The sequence below is a fragment of the Pseudorasbora parva genome, chromosome 10 (assembly GCF_024679245.1).
Source record: "Pseudorasbora parva isolate DD20220531a chromosome 10, ASM2467924v1, whole genome shotgun sequence".
NCBI lineage: Eukaryota > Metazoa > Chordata > Actinopteri > Cypriniformes > Gobionidae > Pseudorasbora > Pseudorasbora parva.
Window position 1 is genome coordinate 12,712,888 of NC_090181.1, and position 24,327 is coordinate 12,737,214.

At 40.3% G+C, this 24,327-nt stretch overlaps 1 protein-coding gene across 5 annotated transcripts in view; it reads left to right on the plus strand.

Annotated features, from left to right (window-relative positions):
* The window catches only part of hectd1 (HECT domain containing 1), a 46,075-nt gene that overhangs the window by 12,735 nt on the left and 9,013 nt on the right, over positions 1–24,327 (plus strand). The window contains exons 2-33 of one of the 5 annotated variants that reach the window (XM_067455183.1): positions 3,167–3,412; positions 8,217–8,451; positions 8,618–8,845; positions 9,233–9,514; positions 9,688–9,958; positions 10,063–10,139; positions 10,520–10,618; positions 10,709–10,823; positions 11,444–11,618; positions 11,771–11,909; positions 12,005–12,175; positions 12,308–12,530; positions 12,653–12,916; positions 13,002–13,078; positions 13,483–13,617; positions 13,722–13,868; positions 13,973–14,067; positions 14,234–14,339; positions 14,446–14,580; positions 14,693–14,832; positions 14,964–15,287; positions 16,071–16,237; positions 16,969–17,145; positions 18,395–19,237; positions 20,855–21,076; positions 21,299–21,477; positions 21,805–21,961; positions 22,585–22,807; positions 22,894–22,948; positions 23,261–23,443; positions 23,828–24,041; positions 24,131–24,213. In XM_067455183.1, the coding sequence (XP_067311284.1) occupies positions 3,273–3,412; positions 8,217–8,451; positions 8,618–8,845; positions 9,233–9,514; positions 9,688–9,958; positions 10,063–10,139; positions 10,520–10,618; positions 10,709–10,823; positions 11,444–11,618; positions 11,771–11,909; positions 12,005–12,175; positions 12,308–12,530; positions 12,653–12,916; positions 13,002–13,078; positions 13,483–13,617; positions 13,722–13,868; positions 13,973–14,067; positions 14,234–14,339; positions 14,446–14,580; positions 14,693–14,832; positions 14,964–15,287; positions 16,071–16,237; positions 16,969–17,145; positions 18,395–19,237; positions 20,855–21,076; positions 21,299–21,477; positions 21,805–21,961; positions 22,585–22,807; positions 22,894–22,948; positions 23,261–23,443; positions 23,828–24,041; positions 24,131–24,213 (6,081 nt within the window). In that variant the 5' untranslated portion in view covers positions 3,167–3,272. The remainder of the gene's footprint in view (positions 1–3,166; positions 3,413–8,216; positions 8,452–8,617; positions 8,846–9,232; positions 9,515–9,687; positions 9,959–10,062; positions 10,140–10,519; positions 10,619–10,708; positions 10,824–11,443; positions 11,619–11,770; positions 11,910–12,004; positions 12,176–12,307; positions 12,531–12,652; positions 12,917–13,001; positions 13,079–13,482; positions 13,618–13,721; positions 13,869–13,972; positions 14,068–14,233; positions 14,340–14,445; positions 14,581–14,692; positions 14,833–14,963; positions 15,288–16,070; positions 16,238–16,968; positions 17,146–18,394; positions 19,238–20,854; positions 21,077–21,298; positions 21,478–21,804; positions 21,962–22,584; positions 22,808–22,893; positions 22,949–23,260; positions 23,444–23,827; positions 24,042–24,130; positions 24,214–24,327) is intronic. The other 4 variants (XM_067455185.1, XM_067455184.1, XM_067455186.1 and 1 more) reach the window with 4 other exon arrangements.

Below are 24,327 nucleotides of genomic sequence, written 5' to 3' on the forward strand. Positions count from 1 at the left end.
ATGAACGCTGCTCGCACAGAGAAATTGCGGTAAAATTTCTAAATGTGAAGTTTTTATATTTATAACATATAGTTAAAAAACATCACACAACCAAATGCGATGTTTTCCTGAATACCATCACGATTGAAAATGGCACTGGTTTCATTTGACAGTTCAATTAACAATGAATTAACATTTAGTTACTTACATTTTAGATGCAATACTGAGGGTTTTTGTTCTATTTCAGGCAGCGAAAATAGTTCCAAACAAAGATTCCAAGCAACAAAGTTCCAAACAGCAGAACCATAACGCCTCACGCGTTACTGAATGATTCAGTGTTTGAATAAATCGGTTAAAGCAAATATTCAATGACCTGTTTGTAAACAGCTGCCTCATTCTTGAATGAATCAGCCATTTGAATGAAGCTTTGAAGACTATAATATGAAACCTGAAGCATAGCTTATAAAAATATTTATCTTATTTAATTTATTAAAATAAGATTAGGGGAAAAACGCCCTTTATCAAAGGTAAAATATCAGATATGCAAATTTTAAATCTGTCAAAGCTGATTGAACGCTGGTGAGAATATTACTTCAGAATAAGTTATATTTACAACACGCACACAAATCAAAAAAATTCCGGACAAGCAATTTTTTTTTACTCGGACATATGATCGATTTACAAGCACATGAACATGCTTAAAGGTAGGGTAGGTAAGAATTGGTTAACTTTTTTCCCAAATTTGTTTAAACGTTCTTTATATAGCAACACATAATTAAAATGTAAGTACTCTAAAAAAGAAAGTATAAAATTTGAGTGTCTGTAGACCTCTCACGACTGAGACGGCTCATTATTTCCATTCACTCTACCTTCTCCCTTCTGGGCTCTTTCCAAAGCCCATAGCCAAAATGGGTAGCATTGATTAAAAAAAAATTCAATAACATCAGTTATACTGTGATGAAGATTAATTTCGTGTAAGATTCATAACATATACTGTGTTTTGCATGTAAGAGTTTTCATGATGAAAGTAGGGCTGTGTTGGAAAAAATCGATTCACCAATTCTGAATCGGTTTCATATTAATTTCTAAAGATCGATCCGTAACTCAGAGGATCGATTTAATAATAGGCCTACATTGAATTTTAATTTGCCGCGTCATTGAATTCACGCATGCGCGCGAGGTGGAAGGGCATTAACACAACGAACATGGCAGCTTTGAAAACTCCAGAACCGCCGCGGACAGAGAATACTGGCTGGCGTTTTCAATTGTTTTCAATGATAGCGCCGCGTTTATAGAACGCCTGGAGCGCACCAAAGCGCTGAGCGAGTATTTCACGCTCACGTGCTGAGCGCTCAGCGAGTTTTACTGGTCGCCGAGAGTTGAAGCATGTTCAACTTTGAGTAAAAAGCAGCGCTCATCACTGTCACTTTTCACCCAGCCGTGCAATCACAGTGGAGGAGGGACGGGACAAATACAACACAGACCAACTTCCACATTCTGCATGTCGTCATCAGATGACAACAAGCAATAATAACAAAACAAAATGATTTAAAAAAGATGCCAGAGCAAATACTTTACATTGTATCTGCAATTTTATATAGAATCAATACAGGAACAATTTTCGTATTTTCCGTATCATAACAACAAACAAGTCTCAACTGCGGAGAAAAAAAGCTGCCTGCCAAAACGCTCTCACACGCTCACAGCGAGGAGTTTTCAGCTGAGCGCCTAGCGTTTTCAGCTGGCTAAAAACGCTTTGGTGGACACACGGCCTAATGTTATACCGCCGTCACCGTGCTGAAGAACACAGCCGTTCTCACTGCAGCGCGCTCTTACTGCCAAGGAAGTTGTAATGGCTGTGTTGTCATGACGGCGCACGACAGCACAGCTCGACTGTGCGCCTTCGCTGACTAGAGCACTCTGGAAGGGGGATTGTTCTTTACGACCATCAATACTCCATTAATTTGCAGTTGAATGTCTATAATAATAGTATCAATATGTTGCATAACTACAGTCCTGTAATTCAGGTAACAGCTGGAAAAATATGCTTTCTTCAAAAACACTTATCTAAATCTCGAGGATCGGATCAGATCGGATCGAATTATATAATGATAATCGATTCAAGATCTTGAGAATCGGAATCGAATCGATTCTTGAAATTTGAATCGAAACCCAGCCCTAGATGAAAGCATTGTTGATTAGTAGTAGCTAAAGCTAACTTAGTTCTAAAAAAAAATTCCTGGATGCGGTGTACTAGCTTTTACACATGCATTTTGTTATCTAAAGTTAAATTTTGTGTAATTCAACACGACAGCGATCAACTTGAACTAAGCATATTGAGTATTTATCATCTCTGCTAATGGCTAAGTGTATAACGTAACTTTATGCTAAGTAATGTTAATAGATTTATGAGTTATTAGATAATGTTATGCTATATTAGGCAGCTTCATGTGCTATTGATACATGCTTCATGAAAACATATACTGAAAAAATGTATAATCAAAATGAAAGATTACCTGTCCAGCAGAAATATAGCCAGCAATTAGTCATTTTTCAGCCCCTTTAGGTCCCTCAGTTCTCGACATCGTTGGAAACTGACTGTTTGGTTTCTTTGTTTATCCAAAGACTTTTTGTGTATTGCCTTTACATGTAGGCCTACTGTCTTCCTTTTTTTTGCATTGTTTGCCTTCGCTGACAGCAAAACCCGGCACCGTGCATTTTGAATGCTTTTGCTCTTCCTAGGGGTGCGCGCATATGTGGGCAGAACCTGTAGTGAAAGCAGTGGTTGCCATGGTAGCGAGAGAGAGTGACAGTCTCCCAAGCCAATCATTTGTTTCGTCCCGAACGAAAATAATGAGCGGTGTCTTGAGTTACTTGATTTTTATACTCTTTTTCAGAGTACTTACATTTTAATTATGTATTGACATATAAAGAAAGTTTAAAGAAATTTGTACAAGTGTGTTTTAGATCATTCCTACTTAGCCTACCTTTAATGTCGAGCCCTGCATGACTATATATAATGTTGAATATAATGTAGAATGATGCAATGGGGGAATATGTGTGGGTCCTAATAATAATACACATCGTATCGTGATATATATCGAATCGTGACAAGTGTATCGTTACACCCCTTTTATATCCCAGATGTAATTTCCATGCTCATATTTTGTTTCTATTTCATATGAAGGTGGCGACTTGATGAGACGTCAAGAGGACCAGTGACTGCCCCTGTTCATTTCTGTCCTGCTGCTGGCGGGTGACTGGGTGTTGGGTGGATTGGGTAGTGGGGCGTTATGGCGGACGTGGACCCGGACACATTGCTGGAGTGGCTGCAGATGGGACAGGGCGATGAGCGGGATATGCAGCTCATTGCACTGGAGCAGCTCTGCATGCTGTTGCTCATGTCAGACAACGTTGACCGCTGCTTCGAAACGTAAGTGTGAATACTGATGCTGTGCTATTTCTGCCGGTTGGAAGGATTAATTATTCGGGTCATTGTTTTTTATAATAATATTCATAACTGTTTTTAATTTCATTGAGCTTTTTTACTAGGAAGGTTTTTTTTTATTTATTTTTTATAAAGAGTGTGGTACAATGTAATACAGCATATCAACTTGTGGAAGTGTGGCAAGGGGCACTCGGAGCTAAATTACCCTTTATAAGATAATTGTTCTCGTCTCCTGTTATATCCTAGGGGTGTAACAATATATCGTTAAATGATAAATCACAATATATAAAAATGTGGTGATATGTATTGTTGGAAACCATATGATTTGCGATATAGAATTGTTTTATCCAAGGCTGAACTTGCTGTAGTAGGCCTAATTACCCAAAACACAAGTTCACAAATGTACCACAAATTTAAACAGTCATCATGTATTCACCATCATGTTGTTTTTTGTTTAACTTCCAAACACAAATGAAGATATTCTTTATGAAACCTGAGGGATCTCTGTCCCTCCATTTAAAGTCCATTATTTCGCTCATACTGAAAAGATCCAACAAAAATGTCATAAAGGCGTCGTAAAAATAACCAATCAAGTGTCTAATCCAAGTCTTCTGAAGAGACACAAACGATTGCTTATGATGAACAGATTTACAACGATGCACATACTGTAGTAAATGCAGAATTTAAATTCTTGGGTGAGTTAAACATTTACAGTTTGAGAGTAGCCATTTTGACACGCTTTCTTGCGATAAGAACCGTGACGGATTGCACTGATCATCTAAAGCGCACGCGCTGCCGGAATGACACTTTTCAAAAGTGAAAACATCATATAACGTGGCACTCCTTAATGAAAGCGTAAACATCATTTAAATCACCTGGGGCCTCATTTATAAACTTTGCGTACGCTCAAAAGAATGCGTACGCCGCTCTCTACGCAATAATTTGTATTTATAAAAAGCAAACATGGCGGGAAAATGTGCGGTCCTTCAAGCAAGCTCTGAACCAGGCGTACGCACAAAAATGGGTGAAATGAGATTGCGACACCGTCGGCAGATTTAAGAAACGTGAAAGTGTGTGAAACTAGACCGTTGTGTAAAATAAATGACAATACTTCCTCATAAATAACATGAAGACTTTACAAAGCAAGTCTTACAATTAACAGCCTACATGAACACCGTTTGATCGATCTGCAGTGTAAAACAAACAAAATTACAAACAGAAATGCAAATTAACACACATTTGCAAAAAGAAAAGTGAAATGTTCTGCGACAATAGTGGCGTTATGCACTTCATCCTCATCAATAGCCTAATATGGTAAGAATGATATAATTTACTAAACTGATATTCTCGGGATCATTTATATGCACGCCCCCAACATTTGCATCTGTCCAAACATGTTCAATGTCAGGCGGAACTGACGGTAACTGGGACTGCAAGACACTGGAGGATGGCAAAAACGGCAACTCTCATGGACACGCGTCATGTTCAGGCTGTGCAGGGGACTTGAGGACTTTTCAACAGTCATGATTGAGGTTTATTATAGTCGGATACCCCAACAATTTATTTCAAAATCATTCGTTTGTTCGGCCCATTTCAAGCAAGCTTCGCTTAGCGTCTTAAACTGAAGAAAGGGGCAACTGTATTCCTGCAAGCAGTAAGTAGTGATTTATCCACTTATTGACGGTTTAAACAATTTCTGATTAAATTGAAAGTTTCTTAGAGAGACCGCATTATCTAGATGATGCAAGATGCCAGTACAGTAACAATAGGAAACTCCAAGTACCATACAAAACTAAATAGTGTCTAATGACAGGTTAATATTATCTTGTATTAAAAAATACAACCATAGATACGTTGCTTGCAGATTGTTCACTCAATCCTTCTAGCAAACGTCACCTTTCCACCATATAAGTTAAAACGACAGTCATTTGACAAGGCTATTCATTTTGTAAAAATATAAGTTGTATATTTTTGAGAACTGAAGTAGGCCTATGATGTTAATATATATTTACTTGCCTCCAAAACTTAGTCATCCACCACTGGCAGCCATGTTGGATTTAGCTCAGGCTGACTGATAGATCACTAAAAACTTGAAGCAAAGCATGTGACCAGCATACTTGAAACAGACCAGGCTTTGATACATGATAAAAAGATTTAAAAATAAAAATAAAATAAAAATCTTATGCCCCCAAAAAAGACAATAAAACCTGTGACTCGTGAGTCACGTTGCCTGTTTTAGGGTTAAGTAAATATTTTCTTAAGTAAAATCTATACTCCAGGACTCGACATTAAGCCTGTTCATGTGCTTGTCATTCGTAAAACAAATCAGTGATTCACTTGTCTGGAATAAAAAAAAAAAAAAACTTGTGTTGTAAATATAATTTATTCTGAAGCAATATTCTCACCAGTTTTCAATCAGCTTTGATATATTTAAATCTGCATATTTGCAATATTGTTACCTTTTACAAAGTGTATTTTTTCCCTTAATCTTATTACATACATGCTTACTTCCGCTTTTATTTTAGATTCTTAAATTTGATCTATAAATTAAATTAGAATAAGACACTTGAGGGCTGTTACCAATCAAATTAAATAATTTTCACTGAAAAAAGACAACTGCATTAAATGTTAAGAGATTGTTTTAAATGTTTTTTGAATATCAAAAGAAATGTTTGAAAGAATGTTTAAACATGAAACTAAACCTGCAGTAGGTGGCAGCAGGTGACCGTCTTAATGAGTGAGTCTTTGAGTCTATTCTTTGAAACGGCTGATTCATTCAACACTCCGAATCATTCAGTAACAGTTGCTAAGAGACGAGTTATGGTTCTGCTTTGTTTAGAACTATTTTCAGTATATCCAAGTTATTGAAATATCGCAAATATGTATATCTTAATATGCATATCACAACGGCACACAATATCTGAATGATTTTAATGAGCTACTTCAACATTGTGAAAAGTGTACATTTTAGGTTGACGCGTATAGCAGTGAATAGACTGGACACACGACTGTTACTTATGTGAATTGCTTAACTTTAAAAATAGTTATTAAACACAATAACTTGCGGAAAAACAACTTGCAGTCTCGCGCTGTCAGACACACACCGAAACCAAGCGGCAACCTCCCTCTTGAAGCCAATACGGAAGTAATGCAAACTGCAATTAACTGGCCACTAGGGTATAAGGCTCCGGAAGGGAGCAGAATCTCATTTGAGCCTGAGCCCCAAATTCATGTTAAAATTCCCAATTTCACAGCAGAAAAAAAAACGTGTTTACAGCCTGGTACAAATTGTGGTTTTGGTCTATATGGCAAATTTGAGGGGGGTGATTTTTTTTTACATTATATAGCATGGTTACTTTGAGTGAGGGGTGGATAGCCATTTATCCGCTGTCTGTTAGTCATTGTGGCACCTAAGCTTCGCCCACATCCCCCCTCTTTGCCAATTTTCTGTTGTACTGGAGTGACATGCTAGCAAAATGGCAACGGCCAGCTCATCTCTACTTTACGCTTCAGAACGGCTTATCTGAATCCTATGTGTGACGTCACGGACACTGTCCATATTTTTTTACAGTCTATGACCGAAACGTGCGCACAAGCCGTGATCCCTCTGAAAGCATGTGATCCCTTCAGTTTTGTCTCATGGGGATGAGAGACTACAATTCCCAAAATGCTTCGCTGCCCTGTGAGGCCACTCCCAAAGCCATCGCTACTGAATCACTTTTACTTTCCCACCACCACCTTCATCTTCATAAAATCAGTTCAGTTAGAGAACAGACACTACAATTAAAAACTGAAAGTGTCTGTTCAATATATTGTAAAAAAGCCGCTGAGGAAGTGTCAGCACAAATGCAGCAGGAGTAAGATTACACGCATCGTGATGAGCTGAATGAGCTCTCTTGATGAGAGCGGAGGTAAACGCGTCCATGCTCGCGCCAGTAGTTCTCAGCGCGTGTTCAGTCTGGCGTGTTTTCAGTTCATGCCTTTTGAATGATTAACTTTCATAGGAATTAACATGAGAAGATAAAATACTCACTTTGCTCTGACGGCCACACCGTTTCCATGAATGCCTGAGCCGAGCTGAGCTGTGAGTGCGACCCCCATCTCCCATGTGCGAGTTGAAAACATGCGGAAATAGCTCCCTCTGCTGGCTGTAGTCTTTAGCGTCTGGCCAAACATTTTACCGATGACGCAAATCGACGATATTTCCATCACCGGAGTTATTTTTCCAGAAATAAAATGCATAAATCTCTCGTGTCAGGGGGATATGAGAGGTGGGAGCACGATCATTCGAATATACTCCAGGGTTTCTACTGATAGAAAGCCATATGCTAATCGCTAAAGTAACCCTTTAAATAGATTTTACACACCTAATGCGATATGCAATACGATATTAGTTTATTTATCAAGGTATGGCATAACACATTTTTTCTTCAATATCGCACAGGCTAGACTAAGCTAGGCCTACTTGTCTGGTTGGGCAAGTAAAATTCCTTCACTTGCCCCTTCAAAAAATCCACTTGTCTCTGACAAGTGTTAATATCGAGCCCTGTACTGTTCACTTTGAGAGGTTGGTATAATGCTTTGTTTTCTTAGAAAGAATAGGAGAAATGCATATTTGATGAGGTTTAATTTTTTGGCTATTATTGATTTTACACCTTAGGTTTATTGCATCGCACCTCACCATTGTGCTATTGAACTAGGGAATCATGTATCGCCATTATGCCTCTATATCATGCAGCCCTAATGTGCACCTTCATTTCACTCTAACACTGCTGTGTTGCCACCGCAGGTGTCCTCCACGGACATTTCTCCCAGCTCTGTGTAAGATCTTCCTGGATGAGAGCGCACCAGATAATGTACTGGAAGTGACAGCCAGGGCCATCACCTACTACCTGGACGTGTCCGCTGAGTGCACCCGCAGGATTGTGGGAGTAGATGGAGCCATCAAAGCCCTGTGTAACCGGCTAGTGGTGGTGGAGCTCAACAACCGGACCAGCAGAGATCTGGCTGAACAATGTGTAAAGGTAAATATTTCTATATTGCCTGCTGTGACTTTTTTTCAATCAATTTGATTATGTGAAGTTGAAAAGATGCTCTATAAACTACTTGATTTTTGCAAAGGTGTGGCTGTTTTCGAGCAGCAAATTCTACTATTCATGATGGTCATACCTTATACTGTCTTGTCATTAGGTTCTGGAGCTGATATGCACACGGGAGTCTGGAGCTGTATTTGAAGCTGGTGGACTGAACTGTGTGTTGAGCTTCATTAGGGATAGTGGTCATCTTGTGCACAAAGACACATTGCACTCAGCCATGGCAGTAGTTTCTCGCCTCTGCAGTAAGATGGAGCCGCAGGACTCTTCCCTTGAGACATGCGTGGAGTCCCTCTCTAGTCTGCTGAAACATGAAGACCACCAGGTAATACATCACTTATGGCTCACCAAAAAAAGTGTTCACTATATTTTTTCCATTTTAGCTGCCTCTACTCTAGTCTTCAGTGTCACATGATCCTTCAGAAATTATTCTAATATGTTGATTTGATTAAAAAAAAAAAAAAATTTTTTTAACTCTCTTTTAATCTATTTAATGCATCCTTGCTGAATAAAAGTATTCATTTCTTTCTTTTAAAAAAATCTTGCTGACACCAAACCTTTGAACGGTATAGTATAAGTAAATATTGATTGAATAAAAAAATAAAATGTGTATATTGTTTTAATTGGTAAAATAGAGAACTGACATTGTTGGTAAATTAACGAACACGTTACATTAAGAACTAAATGATAATTGTCCTGGTGAATACTACAGGTGTCTGATGGAGCTCTGCGCTGCTTTGCTTCACTGGCGGACCGGTTTACACGTCGTGGAGTTGACCCAGCCCCATTAGCTAAGCATGGACTGACAGAAGAGCTGCTGTCCCGTATGGCTGCGGCAGGAGGGACGGCATCTGGACCCTCCTCCACCTGCAAGCCTGGCAGGACCTCTAGTGGAGCCACTCCATCTGCTGCAGACTCTAAACTGAGCAATCAAGTGTCCACCATTGTCAGCCTGCTGTCTACTCTCTGCAGGGGCTCACCACTTGTCACACATGTAAGATGTCTATTCACAGAAATAGTACTTGACATCTAGCAAATGGCAAGACTATGCGTTTCCTCAGTTTGTTTTAGACAGAACATTGCAAGAGGACTTTTCTGACATGTATTTGTAATCCCAGTTTGTACTGGTTACCTTTATGGACATTTGTGCATCCTCTCCTCCTTCAGGATCTCCTGCGCTCAGAGCTGCCTGACTCCATGGAGAGTGCCCTGCAGGGGGATGAGCGCTGCGTGCTGGACACCATGCGGCTGGTGGACTTGCTGCTGGTGCTGCTCTTTGAGGGCCGCAAGGCTTTGCCCAAATCCACAGCTGGTTCTACCGGCCGTATCCCTGGTCTGCGGCGTCTTGACAGCTCTGGGGAACGCTCCCACCGACAGCTTATTGACTGTATACGCAGCAAAGACACCGATGCTCTCATTGATGCCATTGACACCGGTGGTAAGTGTTTTAGTAGTGCATATGGGGGGTGGACTTTGAGGGCTTTCGTTGCTTTGAGGCGTTTGCCTGACTACCTACTAATTGCTTTTTTCCCCTCCTGAAAGCATTTGAAGTGAATTTCATGGATGATGTAGGACAGACTCTCTTGAACTGGGCATCTGCATTTGGAACGCAAGAGATGGTAGGTTTTATATATATATTTGTATCTGGGATTTTGAAGCTATTTTTTTTTTCAGTGCACATTTTTTCAGCACAAGCATGGGCCAAACAAACATGAGCAGACTTATGAATAAAGGTTACACGCTGAATTTAGAACAGCGCTATTATTAAGTTTGTGCAATATGGTTATGTGTACACGACTGAAATGGCAAGATTTTAAATTCTTGCTGATGCGCCACCAACTGCAGTTTAGCAATTTTCATGCATAATGAAAACAAGCACGACCTGATTTGACCTTGGTCTGGTGATAGCTTGTGTAATTTGGAAGAATGGGGTCAGTGCAACAGATGAACATTGTTTTCTGAGGACTGCAAGATCTCACTGTATTCTGGCCTGCTTAAGGTGGAGTTCCTCTGTGAGAGAGGTGCTGATGTCAATAGAGGCCAGAGGTCATCCTCGCTGCACTATGCTGCCTGTTTTGGAAGGCCACAAGTAGCCAAGGTAAAGTGTTTGTTACCCAGTCTTTGTTTTTTCCTTATACATAATTTTTTACATTTTCTATGTATTTTATGGCAACTGTTTTCCCAATAGACTTTACTGCGCCATGGGGCCAACCCTGACCTGAGAGATGAAGATGGAAAAACTCCGTTAGACAAAGCTAGAGAGAGGGGACACAGTGAGGTTGTAGCAATTCTCCAATCACCTGGTGAGTCTTTTTTTCCTCACTTCATGATGTTTTAGTTTACAACTGGTATCTCTCATGCAAATAAAATGTGCTGTTTCCTTTTTGCTATATGAAAGTAAATGCTTCAGAAGATTTGTGCTAAATAAAATACTTTTTTATATCTTTACTATGCAGAGGCTATTGTAAACTTCTGTATGCTAATTTTCCCTGAAAAAATGTCAACAGCTATGGTGCAATCAGAACATTGCATTTGTCTTTCAAACATCTCAAATCAGTCAGACACATGGCAGTATTGGCTAAACCATAGTGTGATTTTGGGACACACTAACTTGTTTGGACAACCAATGACATATGGTGTGTTCGATAAGCCCTGTGTAAAAACACACATCACATAGTGCAAACACATTGTTATTTTTGCACTTTGTGGTGACACTGGTGGCATAGAAATAGAAATTATGTGTCCTCTAATGCTGTGTCACCACAAAGTGCAAAAATAACAATGTGTTTGCACTATGTGATGACTGCATTAAAGGGCACAGATAATTTATATGCCACCAGTCACTCACCATTAATTTCCAAATGGTGACTTCCAGAGGATTTATTAGATTTTCTAAATAGATTTTCTCGTATGTGTGATGTAGGAGACTGGATGTGCCCTGTCAACAAGGGGGATGACAAGAAAAAGAAGGATATTAATAAAGAAGAGGAAGAGGGCAGTGAGCCGAAAGGTGACCCCGAGATGGCGCCTATCTACCTGAAGAGGCTGCTCCCAGTATTTGCACAGACCTTTCAGCAAACCATGCTGCCTTCAATAAGGTGAGGGGTTCAAGTGGACCACCAGTGCTAAAGTACATTTTCAAAAAAGAAAATAACTAGTTTAGTGCTATATGGTTTGCATTTTGCAGCCAACGGTCAGCAGGGCATTAATGCTTTCCTTTTTATAACGGTTTGTATGATCTCTTTCACAGGAAAGCTAGTTTAGCTCTGATCAGAAAGATGGTGCACTACAGTTCTGAAGTTCTGCTTAAGGAAGTGTGTGATTCTGATGCTGGACACAACTTGCCCACTGTACTTGTGGAGATCACTGCGACTGTCCTAGATCAGGAGGTCAGATCATTTAGTCTTTCCCTCTTGATTATCTTTTTTTTAATTTAAAAGGGCTGAAGTTACGTCTTACTAACCTTTCTACTCTTCTCTCACAGGATGATGATGATGGTCATCTACTGGCACTTCAGATCATTAGGGATCTAGTGGATAAGGGAGGTGATGTGTTTTTAGATCAGCTTGCCAGACTGGGTGTCATTAATAAGGTGTCCACTCTGGCAGGACCCACGTCAGATGATGAAAATGAGGAAGAGGCCAAGCCTGAGAAGGTCTGAATCAATTCAGTTCAGATTAATGTCTGCTACTGTTGAGTTATTTTGTATATCTTTATGTTTTTGCTTCGAAAAAAATCTTAAAAAATATTTAGAAATTGCTCAAGTTGATCTATGTCTATTTTCTAGGATGATGAACCACAAGAGGATGCCAAAGAGATCCAGCAGGGGAAGCCCTACCACTGGAGAGACTGGTCCATCATCAGAGGCAGGGACTGCCTTTATATCTGGAGTGACGCAGCTGCTTTAGAGCTCTCCAATGGAAGCAATGGTTGGTTCCGCTTCATCCTGGATGGTAAACTTGCCACTATGTACTCCAGTGGAAGCCCAGAGGGTGGCTCTGACAGCTCTGGTAGGTCTCCAGCAAACTGACTCATGAATCAATTAAAAATTATAAATTGTATTTCTTTGTTAAATTATGGTTGACTCCTGTGTGCTATAGTGGCTAATGCTTTCTTTTTCTCCTTCCTTTAGAGAGCAGAAGTGAATTTCTAGAGAAGCTGCAGCGTGCCAGGAGTCAGGTCAAACCTGTGACAGCCAGCCAGCCCATCTTGTCCGTACAAGGTCCCACCAAACTCACTGTGGGCAACTGGTCTCTTACTTGTCTGAAAGAGGGTGAGATTGCCATCCATAACTCGGATGGCCAGCAGGCCACCATCCTCAAGGAGGACCTACCAGGCTTTGTGTTTGAGTCGAACCGAGGCACTAAGCACTCTTTCACAGCAGAAACCTCTCTAGGTACGTTTGGGATAATGGATTTAATGCATATGTTGTCATTTTCATTCCTAATTAACTGAATTATTTGTACCTCTGTTTGTAACAGGGTCAGAGTTTGTTACTGGCTGGACTGGTAAGCGAGGACGAAAGCTTAAATCCAAATTGGAAAAAACTAAACAGAAGGTATGTTTACTGAGCATTCATTTTATTCTTTAGAGCATGACTCATAGATTTGACCATCCCTATTTGAGCCATGGTTACAAAACTTTTCAAAAGTTTGAGGTCTTCGGTGTCTCCTGATCCTTCAGAAATCATTCTATGATGCTGATTTGGTGCTCAAAAGACATTTTTTCCACAATTAAAACATTTTATAGAAACCATGATGCATTAAATCAGGATTCTTTAGGAATACAAAGTTTAAAAGAATAGCATTTTTTTAATTAGAAAATTTTTGTAACATTTATAAATGTCTTTACTATCACTTTGATCAATTGAATTCATTTTTGCTTAAAATCGTACTGACCCCAAACTTTTATATAGTACATAATGTTACCCAACATTCTTTTTCTTCCCATCTCTCTCTGTAGGTGAAAACCATGGCCAGAGATCTGTACGACGATCACTTCAAGGCTGTGGAGAGTATGCCAAGAGGTGTAGTGGTCACTCTGAGAAACATCGCCACCCAGCTAGAGTCTGCTTGGGAGTTACATACTAACAGACAGGTATAATTATGCTAAACTGTGTCACAGTTTATTTTAGGTTCCATGTAGTTGAGGCCAAAAAGACAACAATGGTGAGTAAAATTTAGCTTCTTTTTCCCCCGCAGTGCATTGAAGGTGAAAACACATGGCGAGACCTCATGAAAACAGCTCTGGAGAATTTAATAGTAGTTCTCAAAGACGAGAACACCATTTCTCCTTATGAAATGTGCAGCAGTGGCCTCGTGCAAGCACTTTTTACTGTTCTTAGCAATGTGAGTCACCCATACACAACTACATTACTGACTGTTGTAAACATGTCAGCTTTTATTACCAATACTCATTATTATTTTACTTTTATTACATGTTTGCTTCACAGAGTGTGGAACTAGACATGAAACATGATTGTAAGCCTCTGATGGAAAGAATAAATGTGTTCAAGACTGCGTTTACTGAAAATGAAGATGACGAAAGGTAAAGTATATCTTTTGTTACACATCATAAGGTCATTGTGTCCTACACCAGGCACTGCACACAAGTGTTCTCTTCCCTATTTATCTTATATCCAGCAAGTACTTTATCTTATGTTAAGCAAATTTGTTTTTTGTTTGTCATGCATTTAATTGTTTCTGTCCTCCAGCCGACCCGCAGTTGCCTTAATCCGCAAACTGATAGCAGTGTTGGAGTCAATAGAGCGACTACCTCTACACTTATATGATACACCAGGCTCAACATATAATTTACAGGTCAGTTTCTGTTTGGATGTGTATTTTTTTTTGCGATTTATGTATGTGAAACGGTAACATCTTTCGTTACGAATTGTCTTTTCTTTAAAATCTTCTACCGTGTTAGATACTTACAAGGAGGTTACGCTTCCGCTTGGAACGTGCTCCAGGTGAAACGGCCCTGATTGATCGTACTGGTAGAATGCTAAAGATGGAGCCGCTGGCCACTGTTGAGTCACTGGAGCAGTATCTGCTCAAGATGGTAGGAAAGCTTTTTTTGTTATTGTTTTATTTCTACAGTTCCATATTTACTTGGCTGTATCCCCACAGGCATCTGAGAAAAGATCATAACTTTATCTGCTCCCTTTCCCCAGGTGGCCAAGCAGTGGTATGACTTTGACAGGTCCTCATTCATCTTTGTTAGGAAGCTCAGAGAGGGACAGAGTTTCACCTTCAGGCACCAGCATGACTTTGATGAGAACGGAATTGTGTACTGGATCGGTACCAATGCGAAGTGAGAAGATTTATGTTTTTTTACACTATTTAAATGACCAACAAAGATCATTCTCATGCTCTTAACTCCAGTATGACCCATTTTGACAAAATTATGCCTACAGAAGATAATTTTCTTCTGTTTGTCCACAGGACTGCTTATGAATGGGTGAACCCTGCTGCTTACGGATTAGTGGTTGTGACCTCCTCCGAGGGCAGAAACTTACCTTATGGTCGGCTTGAAGACATCCTGAGCAGAGACAGCTCAGCCCTCAACTGTCACACCAACGATGATAAAAATGCATGGTTTGCCATCGACCTTGGTTTATGGGTCATCCCGTCTGCGTACACACTTCGCCACGCTCGTGGATACGGTCGATCCGCCCTCCGGAATTGGGTATTTCAAGTGTCCAAAGATGGTCAGAACTGGATGACACTCTACACTCATGTGGACGACAGCTCTCTCAATGAGCCAGGGTATGTGTGTTTTAGGGATGTAGCGGTGAGGAAATTTAACCCACCGGTAAATCGATGTTTGCCAATAACGGTATCACCAGGAGGGAGGGCTGACAGTGGAATGTTTCCTCTTTTGCACCATTTGGGGCATTCATAATTGTACAGAGCGAGTGTTTTTTAATTAATTTCTTTGGAAGTTGAGCATTAAGTTCCAATGAACTTAAAACGCTAATTTTGCTCCTCGCCAATGGACACACACAATTATGAATGGCTATATGCGTTTTAATCTCACTTTTAAAATTAGCCCCAATTTGTGGTGTGGCAATTTCTTGAATTGTGGGTTCATTTATTATTCTTAATGAAAAACACAACAACAAAACAGTACAATGACAAACTTTCTTAAATTAGCACTTTTACATTTCGGTTTGAAACCAAATCTTCCACCGTCGTCTTGTCATTCAGCTCCTCACTCGTGATTATATGAAATATGTCTTCTGCTGCTGATCTGTTACTCTCGTTCGGCTCACTCTGCATTCAGCAGATGTGTTCAGTTTTAATTGTAGTGTTTGTTCTCTAACTGATCTAAATGATCTTTACTACTATGAAAAATTAAAACGACACTGGGGCGGTGCCGTGGAGGGCAAGTGATGTAACTGGTGTTGCAGCTGAATAACTTGGCTGTAACACCGACTATCTCAGCAAGCCGTGTGTTTGGAACCAGTATTTTAAAATTTGTTATTATTGTGCTCTATCTACTTTGTCTTTTTTTCATGCAACTACTAAAATGACTCGTTACTGCATTAGGTCGACAGCCACATGGCCTCTTGATCCATCCAAAGATGAGAAGCAGGGCTGGAGACACATTCGTATAAAACAGATGGGGAAGAATGCCAGCGGACAAACACACTACCTCTCCCTGTCTGGTCTAGAGATCTATGGCACTGTTACTGGCGTGTGTGAGGACCAGCTGGGTAAGTGCCAATGATTTCTGATGCTACACTGTCGTTTTTTTTATTTAATTATATTATTTATGCTTCCCCAAAGAGCTGTTTGTTTTCCGTATGTGAATATTTGGCATGTGATTGACCTAATTGCAGTAATGTAACACCATTGATTTTTCTTTTGGGATTTGGCTCCCAAAGCACCATAATGGCAACATTGAAGAATCTTTTACATTTGATAAAAGCTCTATTTACATTTAATCCTTTAGTAGACACTTTTATTCAAAGTGAACAGAAACAATTAAACTAACATGGCAACATTATATGAGTGCTGTGACATGTCCCAGTTATTCTAACATAGCACGTACATGTAGCAAGGTGGGTTTTTTGTTTGTTTGTTTTTTGTTTTTTACTAGAGGGAAGTCTTGTCGTTTTGCCGGTAGATCAAGTTATCACATTTTTGAAAAATAACATGGTCCAAAAAATAGAAGGAAATAAGATGCATGCATGGAGGAATTGTTTACAAAAAAGACTATAATAATTAGCATTTAATGCAAACTTTAAAAATGCATCACAGCATTGGATTATGTTTATTTAAATGATTAACGTATGAACAGGAATTTAAAAGAGAGCTCTTTAGTACCATTTTAATTTGTCTACAGAATCACAAAAGAAAAGTGAACATCCTCATTTGCATGCTTTTTTAAAATTTTGTTTCTTCTCATGTTTCCAATCAGTCAAGGTTTGTTCTGCATTGTCAGGTAAAGCAGTGAAGGAGGCAGAGGCCAACTTGAGACGACAGCGCCGTCTCTTTCGCTCTCAGGTGATGAAGTACATCGTTCCAGGGGCGCGGGTGGTGCGTGGCATTGACTGGAAGTGGAGGGACCAGGATGGCAATCCTGCTGGAGAGGGCACTGTGACCGGAGAGGCCCATAATGGTGAGGATTAGAGCCACTTCTGTGGCTCTTAGTGTGTGCATCCAACCGTTGATAGCTTGTGTAGGACAGCGCAATGTGTAATGCTTATGCTGTAGCAGATTTCAGTTCAACGGTTTTCAAGGCATCACTGCATCGGACCACAACATGAAAAGTGCATTACTGGCCAATCAACAATGGAGTTCAGTGGTACTTCAGTGTTTAAGGGAAACAAATTGTGAACATCAAGTGCATTTGCATGTTTTAGAGCTTTCTGCAGCAAATCCATCACAAGTGAGGGGGGGAGATGGAGTTACCCATTACTGACGTTCACACAGTAAAACTACTAAAGTTCAATTACATTTGCACTTGTTTCCCCATCATTCCTCAGAGGGACTGTTTTCAGACCAGCCCCTTTTATTTTCTAGTGACTTCACAAATGCTTTTTGTATTTAAAGAAAAATAAACTCTGATGGGGTTGATCTGAAACTAGTCTTTTTTTTCCTATGTTTACTTCCTTATGTGGTGCTTTCCTCTTGCTTCTATTCTGCATGATGAAATTATTTTAAAAAATGATCTGTTTCACACTCTGAAGTTCAATGATACGTATTAGATTACTACTTTTTGCTCTCTGCAACTGTCATTCCATACTTTTTTGTTTTTGTTAGTTTGCTATTTTGAAGTGCAACCTTTATCCCTCCCCCCCAACTTAACAGGTAACATTTTTACATATCCTACTCATATTATCTGGAGCATCCACTCTGTTGCTATTGATTCTTTGGGCAGCCATGTTTCAGTGTGTAAAACAGCCTTTTTAATCTGTCTCCATCAGTCAAGCCAAGTGCATGTTGATGTCACAATTTGCAAGCTCCGAATGAACTCCATTGCAAGTGTATTTGACACTGACCGAAATTATTCTTCTGTTCTTTTTCTTAAGTGGCTTTGTAGCTTGGCATTTGCAAAAATCTACTGCTTTTTTGTTTTGTTTTTTAATTTGTCATTTTCTGTGCTTCATGTTTCTACTTCACTGCTTCACCTGGACCAGAGTGATTTGAGTTTCCTCTTAGATGATCGTTAGTAGTATGAATATGAATTGAAGAGGTTTGGCAGAGATGCAAAACGAAATTTGACCTCATCCAATGGTCTTGGTTTATGCTGTTGTTTCTGGTCCAGTGTCAGGCAAAAGCTGTTGTCTTTGACTTGCTGCTGTCTCTCTCTGCTCTCTTGCTGGGTCTCACCCGTTCATATCCCCCCTCCCTCCCCCACTTTCCAGGCTGGATTGATGTCACCTGGGATGCCGGTGGCTCAAACTCGTATCGTATGGGTGCGGAAGGGAAGTTTGACCTCAAGCTTGCGCCAGGGTACGACCCTGAGTCAGCGCCGTCACCCAAACCTGTCTCATCCACTGTTGCAGGCACACCGCAGTCCTGGAGCAGCCTGGTGAAAAATAACTGTCCAGACAAGGGTGGCTCATCCTCTACAGCTGGGGCCAGTTCCTCCAGCCGCAAGGGTAGTAGCAGTTCGGTGTGTAGCGTGGCCAGCAGCAGCGATATAAGCCTCAGTTCCACCCGAGTGGAGCGCAGGGTCGAGAGCTTATTGGAGCAGGGAATAAGCATCGTTGGAGGGTCCCCGGGAGCAGAGGGCCAAGAACCGATAGTTGTGCTTTCCTCTGCAGAGGCCGGATCCGTCTCCAGCACCAGCACACTAACGGCAGACACGGGAAGCGAAAGTGGAGACCGTAAAACACCAGCTCCCGATGGCACTTCGAGACAGTCTGCTGAGTCGACCGCCATCTCTATGGGAATCGTGAGCGTTAGCTCACCTGACGTCAGTTCGGTTTCGGAGTCATCTAGTAAGGATGCTGCATCCCAGAGGCCCTTGTGTTCTGCCACCAGCGCACGGCTGTCCGTCAGCTCACTTTTGGCAGCTGGAGCACCCATGAGCTCCAGTGCCAGTGTCCCCAACTTGTCCTCCCGCGAGGCCAGCTTGATGGAGTCGTTCGTTCGCAGGGCGCCCAACATGTCTCGCACCAATGCCACCAACAACATGAACCTGAGCCGAAGCAGCAGTGATAACAACACTAACACGCTGGGCCGCAATGTCATGAGCACTGCCAGTGAGTATCTTCAAATGCCCGTTCTTCTAGGAGCCAGTACCTGGGTTTAGATCAGTGGTTTTCAACTTTTTTGTTGTCTCCATAACCCACCATTGTCCACTACAACATTTGTAAGCCTCTAGCTCTAGTTATAACTTATTTTAAAGGGGGGGTGAAATGCTGTTTCATGCATACTGATCTTTTTACACTGTTAAAGACTTGGAATCCCATACTAAACATAGACAAAGTTTCAAAAGTTAAGGTGGACGTTTGATGGGAGTATTTCTTTGTCAAAAATACTACTTCCGGTTAGTCATAAGTTTCGGCAAGTTTTTTGAGATCATGCGTCCCCTTTGACGTTAATGGGGGCGGAATTTCCTTGTATGGGCCTTACGGACAATTCTACCGGAAGCGCGTGAGAGAGAGCGAGGGAGAGAGCGAAAGCAACAGCCTACGCCCATCAAAGCGCTGGCTTGTAGGATGCTAAACAGGTGATATAACCAGTAGCTACTGACTTACCCACTGATAGGCCGGCGGTCGATCTGTATTAGCACTTTCCTCACGCGACGGGCGAATCACTTTCCTCACAGAGCGAATCACTTTCCTCACAGAGCGACTCACTTTCCTCACGCGGCGGGCGAATGACTTTCCTCACAGAGCGAATCACTTTCCTCACAGAGCGACTCACTTTCCTCACGCGGCGGGCGAATCACTTTCCTCACGCGGCGGGCGAATCACTTTCCTCACAGAGCGAATCACTTTCCTCACAGAGCGACTCACTTTCCTCACTGCAGCGCGCTGCTGCACACGTCATTATTTAGCTCCGCTCACATGACACGCCCCCACCCGCTCTGCTTTTTTCGGAAAGACTCGGAACAGCGCATCTTTCTTATATAATTATTAAAAAAAATAAAGACTTTTCGGAGATATGCAGGATGCAATGCTACTCTATAGGTACTCAAGATTGACATGACACCGACTGAAACTGAGTGTTTCACCCCCCCTTTAACCTTTGGGTGCTGTTAATGACTAAATAAATAAACAAGTAGAATAATTAAATAAATTGAATAGCTTATTTTAACTCATTGAAATAAAAAATTCGAGGGAACGTTCTGAAGTGTTTCCACTTTTTTTTAAACCAATGAACTTATGACTCTTCCAGTCAGTTGTTGTTTTTTCCTCCTACCCAATAAAATATTTGAGCTTTGCATAATTAGTCTTAAGATTTTATTGGTTAAAAATTATTAACTATTATTAGTCTCCTATTTATTTCCTTAGAATTGCACTCAAAAACATGCAAGTATAGAAGAGGGATTGTAGTTTTTGCAATGCCTTAAGCTAGATTTGCATTGCAATGCAGTACCATTTTATTTTAGGTTGTCTTTTACATATTTTAATCCTGATTATGTAATGGCAATCATTCTGTTGAAATGTATTTTTAAGTTGCGTCCTGCTCAGTATTTAACTGTTCTGTGAATATTAACATGACTCTAATTTTTGCCATGATTTGCACACTGCAGCCATTTGAAGCATGTTTAGTTTGTAGAGCAAGCTTTTGATTTCCAGTTACCTGCTTATTTTATTTTTTATTTTGTTTATTTTTGGAGACTAATCACAGTTTTTGGGTTTTGTTTGCAGCTTCTCCTCTTATGGGTGCGCAGAGCTTTCCTAACCTTACAACCACTGGTACCACCTCAACTGTTACAATGTCCACCTCCATAGTAACCAGCAGCAATAATGTAGCCACGGCAACTACAGGTTTGTCCGTCGGCCAGTTGCTCAGTAACACGCTGACGACCAGCCTGACCTCTACATCTAGCGAGAGTGACACAGGTCAGGAGGCTGAGTTTTCCCTCTATGGTAGGCCATGTTACATTTATTATACACTCTTTTCCCTCATCCTCAATTGTTCTAGTACATCCCTTTTTCAGGCTTTTTTTTTGCGCAGATTAATCTCTAATTTGATATTTTTGCTTATTACTAAACTAATTTCTCATCCTTGTCCTCTGAATTCATCTGCTTGATTTATTTTGTGCAATATATGAAGGCTGATTATTTTCGTTGGCTTTCTTTTTTGCTCAGACTTCTTGGACAGTTGTCGGGCCAATACATTGCTTGCCGAGTTAGATGACGAGGAAGACTTGCCAGAGCCAGATGATGACGATGATGAGAATGAGGATGACAATCAGGAAGAACAGGAGTATGAGGAAGTTCTGGTACGGTCCAGGGTCAACCTTGGTTACCACGTTCATATTCATAGGGTAAAACCTGTTGTAGTTTCAATAATAGTACAGTGGAAATCCTTTATTTTTGGTTTTCTTCGCGTTCTCCTCTCTGGTTACTTGAAATTTGTGGTTTTATATTTTTAGTTTGGTGAGCAGTGTTTTTTTTCTTTTCTTTTTTCTTTGGGTAAAGAATGTATTTGGTGTTCCTGTTTTGTTTTTGTTAGTGTGTCTTTGTTTACCAGCATGTTTCCTTTGTGTAGCATGTCTTTGGTTAGGTGAAATATCTATTTCATATTTGCAAACAGTTGAGCATTATGTGTAAGAGAGCTTTACCACTTTGCTTTTTCAATGGTGGCCTGAAAGGAGGAAGAGGAGTATGAAACCAAAGGGGGTCGGCGCAGGACCTGGGACGATGACTTTGTGCTGAAGCGACAGTTTTCGGCTTTAGTACCGGCATTTGACCCTAGACCAGGCCGTACCAACGTCCAGCAAACTACTGACCTGGAAATCCCTCCACCAGGTACTGGTGACATTTTATAAAAAGAGGATAAATTCTCACTCTGTTGCCTGCAGTTTTAATATATTTATATACTATTCTATTGTTTTATTAATATTTAGAATTTTTATTTTTCCAACTTGTATTATATTTTAAATGTTGCATTTCTAATATTCTTTTATATTTAGCATTAAGTACTAAAATTATAAACAAATTATCTTGTTACATTTTAAACTAAACAATTTTTTCCTAATTTTTTAATATTTATCTTTTTTTAGTTTTATTTCAGTTAATGAAAATAGTTCACCCAAGAATAAAAATCTCCATCATTTACTCACCCTCATGCTCTTCCAAAACTTTTAAATGTCTTTCTTCTGCAAAAGATATTTTGAAGAATATTGGTAACCAAACAGTTGGAGGGTAAAAGTACCATGGAAATCAATGGGGCCCATCATATACCGATATTCTTCAAAATGTAGTCTTTTGTGTTCAGGTGAATTAAGAAATTCAAGTTTAAGGGCGAGTACATGACATAATTTCCTTTTTAGGGTGATTTATCCCTTTAATAACACTGGTTGCCTTCTGAGTCAAACACTGCAATACATTGTAACTTTACATTGCAAAACTCATATGTTTAATGTGTACAGGTACACCTCGCTCCGAGGTACAAGAGGAGGTGGAGTGCACGCCTTCACCCCGTCTAGCTCTCATCCTGAAAGTAGCAGGTCTAGGGACAACACGAGAAGTAGAGCTACCTCTAACTAACTACAAGTCCACCATTTTCTATTATGTCCAAAAGCTTCTCCAGCTCTCATGCAATGGTGCTATTAAACCTGACAAGCTTAGACGCATCTGGGAACCTACATATACGTGAGTCTATCGTTTTAGTTTTTAGTGTGCACATTTTTGTAGCACTTTTCCCTCCGGCATCTGTTAACAAACGTTGTTTTTTGTAGGATAATGTACAGAGAATTGAAGGACTCTGACAAAGAAAGAGAGAGTGGAAAGATGGTAATGACACTTTTTCTTTTATGTTTCTCCTCCACACTCTCTCTCTACCTATCTTCCTTTCATTCACTCTCTTCGGCTCATTAAAATCTTGGCTGTGATTTTTCTGTGGCTGTCCCCAATGTGTAAATGCTCCTCCTCAGTAAACTGTCTGTCAGCCGTCACTAACCTTAAAGCCAGGATACTGTGAAATGACCCCAGTGGTATTTATTGTTAAATGCACGGGAATCTAGTGGTCAAACCTACTGTAATGCATGTGTATTGCGTGAGACTTTACAATCAGGAAAGACCAACATTTGGTTCTTCCTGTCGTAGGGTTGCTGGTCTGTAGAGCATGTGGAACAGTACCTTGGCACAGATGAATTACCAAAGAATGACTTGATAACCTACATGCAGAAGAATGCAGACTCAACTTTCCTGCGCCACTGGAAATTAACCGGCTCTAATAAAAGTATTAGGAAAAACAGAAATTGTTCGCAGCTCATAGCTGCATACAAGGTATAGAATACCATCGGATGTGCATATATATCTGTACATACCATCTTTATTTTCCCTTTTATACTTTTTCAAGTATGTTTTCTCTTTCTTGCTTGACTGTCACTTGTGTAGCCACCTGTTAGACAGTTGTTGCTGTCCTTTTGTAAATTCTATTGCCTAAATAGGTGTAAATGTCGTACCATGGAATTTTTTAGCTGTCATTGTGGACTTTGTTCTCTATTTGCTTTGATTTTAAAATTTTTGTTGTTGTCTTTGGCCATAAACTATATGATTTTGTAAGAATGCAATTTCGTTGTTATAGGTATGTTGTGATTTTTATGATAAAAGTGTTGGGAGGAAAAATTAGGGGTAGTTTGTGTTAACACTACTTACACGGTTTTACAGGACTTCTGTGAGCGTGGCTGCAGATCATCAGGCCTAAGTTCAGGGACTTTGTCCGCCACACAGAGCTGTGACATCCTGAGTGCTGCACGTGAGCAGGCTCAGGCCAAGGCGGGCTCGGGCCAGAGTGCCTGCAGCGTAGAGGACGTACTGCAGCTCCTTCGCATCCTCTTCACCATCGGAGGAGAACCCTCATCCGGCCGCACACTACAGGAAGGTAAGGAGCTCCTTCTCACAGCATCGTCTTGAACCAATCTGTTTTTGTTTCCATTAGTATGCATTTATAAGTCACATTTATATGTGTAGATGTGGAAGAGCTACAGTTCAATGCATCACCTGAGGAATTCACCAGCAAAAAAATTACAACCAAAATCCTGCAGCAGATCGAGGTATTTGGCATGTTTGAAGTCGTTTTTATTATGAATGTTATACGTTGTAGATGCAATACGTTTCAAGAGTCTAGTGTCTTAAGTTTTTTGATGGACAATAACACCAATGTACAT